Source organism: Brachyistius frenatus, unplaced genomic scaffold (genome assembly GCF_029030835.1).
Source record: "Brachyistius frenatus isolate BFR_SWC_R1_liver_20210118 unplaced genomic scaffold, ASM2903083v1 Contig_21, whole genome shotgun sequence".
NCBI lineage: Eukaryota > Metazoa > Chordata > Actinopteri > Embiotocidae > Brachyistius > Brachyistius frenatus.
Genome location: NW_027210620.1, coordinates 5,284,618 through 5,290,896, shown reverse-complemented (window position 1 = coordinate 5,290,896; position 6,279 = coordinate 5,284,618). Strand labels below are relative to the sequence as shown.

Here is a 6,279-nt window from a genome sequence, read left to right as displayed (position 1 = left end):
AATTTACTCATATTTATTAAGTTCAAATGTGTCTAATAAACTAAATTACCAGATTTATATTTAAGAAATGTCTTATAGCTGAGTATGTGCACTCTTATTTTGCATATAATGCAATTTGAAAATAGGGGAAACATTTGTTTTTTTATTTAATTAATATCCACTCCATTATTCAACATTAATGTGAAACCATACATGTCATCTGAGGATTCGTTCCTTTTCTTTCTTTTCTCTCGGCCTTATTAAAAACATAAACATATCTCCTCTATTGATTATGTCTGGATGTCTTAATCACATCAGCAGGAATACACTGCTTTTGCTGTGCAGGAAAGTACATTAAATGCCAAAATATTGATCAAAAATGTAATTGGGAATGCACAGCTCCTTTATTAAAGCAATTGGCCTTTGCGCCTATGACTCTGATATGGACTGACATGAAAAGAAAACGTTCAAATTTATAATTCCTTTTTTATTTAAAAGACGGTAGGGAAACAGAGTCTGTCCCGAGGCTTCTGGCGACACGGCAGCGCTGTGATCAATAAGAGCTTGTGATGGGTTTTGTATCGATCAGGAAAATGTGGGTTGATGAAGTGGGTTGGAGGGTGGGTGGCAGGGGGGCTTTGGGTTTCCTCTGATGATGGCTACCACATTACACAGACGTGGTAAAGCTCCGCTCAAACATCTCCGTCGTCGTCATTATTCCCATTCCCGCCGAGGTCATTATTGCTCCGTTTCTTACAGGCTGCCTCTGTTGGGATTGGTAGATCCCCCTCTCTTCCCAGCATGATTGGTGAAATGCTGTGGGAAGCAGCTGTCATTACTTTAAAGGAGGGCAGGCTGTGGAGAGTCAGATCTGTTGTGCGAAGGATAAAAGACTAAAGGGAACAGTTTAGCTTCATAAGTTGGCACTGAGCCCTTTAAAGCACCGTAAACAGACCTGTTTAAATCACCCTCAGTGAGCGTGCCGCTACTTCTGTTGCCTGTCAGTTGCTGCTGTCAACTTCTGTTTACCTCTGCAGTTCCTAAACACAGCTATAACTCCAAAGAAACTCTATCTATCTGTCTCTCTGTCTGTCTATCTTGTCTATCTGTCTCTCTATCTATCTTCTTATCTGTCTGTCTCTCGCTGTCTCTCTGTCTGTGTCTATCTCTCTGTCTGTCTTTTTAGGGGGGTATGTCTGAGTCGCTGTGCTTTGCAGCGCTCCCTTGTGAATGGACCCCGACTGGTTGCCCATTAGCCGATCTCATCTCAGTAATCTTTCATCACCATTGGCCAGGACTGCCAGGACAGCCTTCCCGTAGCCGACCAATGGCGGCCGCTCCATATGCACCAAGCCACTCCCTCCTGCTCTTAAAGAGCCCCCTCGTCTTCAATGGAGACTCAATCCCCTCACTGACTTACTCAGCCCGAGTGCGCTCTCACCGCTGCTGCTCTCCATCCATCTGTCTCTTATCTTTTATTCTCTCTTTCTCTCTCCGTCACTCCCGTCCTCTTTATTCTCTCTCCTCTTCTTCACACTTGCTTCCCCGTTTCTCCTTATCCTCTCTACCTCAAGGTCTTTTTTTTTTCCCCTCTGCTCTTCCTCTGTACTCTTCCTCACACCATTCGTACTCCTGAGCCTGAGCGTGCAGCACCTGTGCAGACTGGAGTTTGTTGGGCCGAGGCAGACAGTTCTTTTTTTTTTTAATTTTGTGTGTGTTGAACAGGGAAGGGAGGGGAGGCAACACCCAGGAACACCTGACCAACATTTCATGAAGATATGTGGAGACTTAGGAACTGATCTCCTCCTCCAGCGCTTCCCCCAGCTGTTTGTTGATCTGTTTTTTATTGCAACACCTGGAATGCTTAACGTGGACTGATGGATGTTTCCGAACTGTGCATCCCCGACCCTCTGTGCTACCACAACCAGTAGGTGCTCCTCTCTATGCATCATTTTTCTTTTTTTTTATCTACACTTCAGTTTCTGACTGACCTGACAGAATTTCTGCTGCGATTTCTATTTAAAAATATTTTATTCATTTGTGAGAAAAAAAATTGAAGCAAACTATTTCAAAAGATGGCAGTTTCTTGTATTCATCCCTTTTCTGCGGGACAGCAGAGCTCAGTAGTACCAATGAAGCTGTAGTTGCGCAGCCCGCAGGGAGTCCGGTCGGATGGTTGCCCTACAGCTGTCTAGCTCTGCATCAGGATCCCGGGTTTAACCTCAGCCACAGGGAAGAGCCAGAGGCAGATTAATGAAGAATACTCCTCTGTAGCAGCAGCCGGTGTCCCAGGAAAAGTAAACTGTGACTGTACTGTTAGGCAGTCTCTGTGAGTAAACGTAAAGAAAGTGCAGTTAATTCTATTTAAATACTCACTTTGCACACACACACATTGTTGTTGTGCATTTACTTAATAGGAGCAGGGACCAAGCAGCTCGTTTTAGAGTAGCCGCGGGAAATGAGAAGTCAAAGAAACTCTCAAATCCCATTCGGAGCTCCGTCCCATCCCGCTGCTGCACTCCTGGCATGGCTGGAAAGATGCGCCTCTCATAACCAAATATGACGAGGAGACCGTTCACTGGGATCTTCTCTTAATGTTTAAGCTGTAGATGGGATTGGAAAGGTTTAACCTGCTTAGTACCTTTTACAGGACAGGGATATTTCAAACTCCACAAGACTCTAGGGGGAAAAAAAGAAGAAGAATGGGAAGAACCATCCCGTGTAAAGTTAAACAAGTGTAATCAAATGTTTACACTGTAACTGCATCAGAGCAGCAACTCTAAACAGGCTCAAGACAAAACTCATGTCAGTGAAATTACAGCCTGTCATTGGTCAGCATAACAAAACACTTTGTATTGAAAAGCTTTTATTAGGAGTTATCATCACAATAATAGCTTTAGATTTTATGCACTTTGCAGAACCTCATTCTACTTTAGAAATAATATTTTGTGTTGCTTAATGTCCAAATTTGCACTCGAGTCTTCTAATGACAAAAATTCTAATAATTTCAACATTGCAGTTTGAGACGGTGTAGGAATGTACATTAATTTAATTTAATTACTGCAATCAAATTAATTACAGAACGTTCCTCAATAAAAGGACAATAATTGTTTAAGAAGTGTAATCTTGAACCACAGCTGCTCAGAGAATTTGTGAGTTATATTGATATTTTGTATAAAAGTAACAGATCTGGGTTAAATATATTTGTTTCATGTCTTGTCTGTAAAGGCTTTGACATTCAATACCGCAGTTCCTGTGCAGATTGTCAGTGTAGTTAAAAAAAAAACAGACAGTTCTTCTTTTTCACATACACCACTGTCCAATTAAAACTTTAAAATGGATTAACAAAGTTTCTGTTTTATGTTTAAGCAGAATTTAAATAAGAAAAAAAAAAAGACAATTCCAGTAATATGATGCTATTAACCTATTGTGACCCTGCAGGTCTCTGTGTACATTTTGTGTGTGTGTGTGTGTGTGTGTGTGTGTGTGTGTGTGTGTGTGTGTGTGTGTGTGTGTGTGTGTGTGTGTGTGTGTGTGTGTGTGTGTGTGTGTGTGTGTGTGTGTGTGTGTGTGTGTGTGTGTGTGTGTGTGTCATGCCATGTTTGTGGGACGGCATGTTTCTGTATAGCTTCATATATGAATGCATGCAAAAATGTATGCGTGCGATTTAAGTCAGTAGTGGGTTGAATGTCCATACGCATACATTCCCGCATATGTTCAGGTAAATAAGCTCATATTTATGTTTGGAAGCTGTCAAATTGTCCGTTAGGTCACATTTGATTGGCTTCTAACACTGAAGGGTGTGGGAGCCACACAAACACTGGCATTACCCAACCAACACACAAATGAACACTTTTTACACAACTCTTAACAGTTTTTACCGAGTTCTTCGTGGAATCAATGCTACATTATGTAAGAGAGTATATGTAACTTAATGCGCATTACTATTACATTATATCGCCGAAAGCAAAACATGATAAATAAAACTGCCTTCCCTAACTATAAACTCAAGGAAATCTTCACACTCTTGAGAAAAATTTAATCACAACCAAATATATGATTTTCATGCCTCAACCTTTAAGTAGCGTCAACCTTCCTGTCATACATTTAGCCACCTGGAAGTAAATGTAGTGTAGTTGCTCATGCATTCTAGTGTTACATGAAGCAGTGTTTAGTTCGGTTTGGCTTTGAGGAATGCTATTAACCCCTTGAGGACTTTTGGCCCGATGACCAGCCCACTGGCCCGAGGTGAAAGGTCTGATGAGTGTAGCGTCCAACTGCCACGGCACATCTCTGCTGGACAAGGAAATATACTCTTCTACCAGCAGACAGATATTAAATGACTTAATCTTGTAAAATGTGGACTGTTTTGGTGTCGCTTAAAGCTCATTTTAATATATCTTAACTAGTGTATAACCAAAATCAAAATAATGTGCAGCTATAACTGAAAATTGAAGAATAAAAACTGGACCAGAGTTCATTAAAAAATATTAAAATCTGCCTCCTCCGATACTCTCCATTTTTAAGTCAGTCAAAATTCAGAGATGAGAAAAATTTCCCCTCTACTGTCTGCTTTTAAATTGTTTCTGGACTATTTTCACGAGACACACTTCTCTTCTAAAACATTTTTTAAAATGTTATATATCCATAATGAAAAAAAGATAAATTGTTTAAATGTTGAACAAATAATTATTAATTTTAAAAATGGTCAACTTGAGAGCATCTCCAGTTGTAATCTGATGAGCCCCAACGCTTTTGACAACCACATCACTTAAAGTTTAAATGTTCACTTTGCTCTAATAAATCACAACCAGTTAGTTTTTTTTTTCTCTCTCTCTCGTCCCACCTCCTGTTCCCATAGGTGCCCTTCACCAGCAAACAAACAGGAATTCATAAGCGGTCAAATGTATGCACACACACACACACGCACACACACACAATCATAGACTCATACACACATACTGTACGTGCACGCACATACTGATTAGACCAAAGAATCGCAAACTGACCTGGGATCTAATATTAGATGTGCCATACATGGGAACACCTGACTGTGTCTGTTAAGAGGAGCACATCATCTTATCATGCATTGCATGTGCATTTATTATGCACATGGTCATACTGAGCCTATAACGTTACTGAGAAACGTTTCCATTAGTCAGTGTCAGTCAAATCTAGAATTTGAATAGATAAAAACTCTGTCTTTCAAAAGTTCGTTTTTTTATCTTTTTTTTTTTTTTTTTAAAATTAGCGGCACGTATGAATGCGCAAATTTTAAATAAGGAATATTGGAAATATATATTCTTATTAAATTGAGGCAGAATATTTCCTGGAGTTGTTTGTGTTGTTTGGCAGTGGACAGGTGAATTTAGGCACTACAAATGTTTAGTAACTGGAAGTATTCACCAGCTCAAATATTCACATATAGTGTGGAAACCGATACGAAATCATAATAGTAATAAGAAGATTAAGCGCAGAACAAACACACTTTAGTGTCATAGCAGTGGTCATTTCAAAGTGATTTTGCCACATAGTGTTTGAAACAGATTTCTGAGATTACATTTGAATTATTTCTGATTGTGGTCTTATGTGTTCTTCAAGAGCATTTTTGTCCACGTTAGAGATAGTAAGTAGAGTTTTAAGGTTCACTCGTGGTGGAAATTATGAAAGCTGGTGTTGTAGAGTCTTCTTAATTACTTTAATGAGTGGAAAAAGTTTGCTGCTTCCAGCCACCTTTCAGCACTGCATGGAACCGGCCAGCTCTCTGCCCTGAACACGACATTATCATGGTTCGGTTTTGTGTAAAAATTTATAAAAAAAAAAAAAAAATTCATATATGCACCGCGGCTGTGATCTATCTCAACTTTGTTTGATATAGTTGGCTGATCTGACCAGTAAACCTGACAGGGGAAGCCAAGAGAATCCAGAGTCCACTGACTGATGGAGCGAGCAGGTGGTGGGAAAGTACTGCGCTGTGTTCCTGTTGTGTGTGTGTGGAGGGGTGGGGGTGGGGTTCTTGCTTACCTCCAACCTTTCATTTACCACCAGCTTTCAGTTTTCATAAAGTTAAGGAAAAATTGCCAGAGATAAAAAAACAATTCTAAACATCTGAAGTCGCTGCTGTATTTTCTCATGGCTGTCATGTTTATTAATGGCGATGGCTGCTCCATACGAGGGTGCAGCCCAGCTCTATTGTGTGTGACGGCAAGAGAGGAGAAATAACTTCATTACGTGTCATGACCCCCCCTGATATAGATATATCCTTTAGGCAGCCTGTCAAGGACTCTGAATTCATCAGGA

The 6,279-nt window shown here is 40.2% G+C and overlaps 1 protein-coding gene across 1 annotated transcript in view; it reads left to right on the top strand.

Annotated features, from left to right (window-relative positions):
- The first annotated feature begins 1,418 nt into the window (after positions 1–1,418).
- Positions 1,419–6,279, top strand: part of esrrgb (estrogen-related receptor gamma b) — a 42,321-nt gene continuing 37,460 nt past the window's right edge. The window contains exon 1 of the mRNA XM_069696646.1: positions 1,419–1,906. Coding sequence (XP_069552747.1) covers positions 1,857–1,906 — 50 coding nt within the window. The 5' untranslated portion in view covers positions 1,419–1,856. The remainder of the gene's footprint in view (positions 1,907–6,279) is intronic.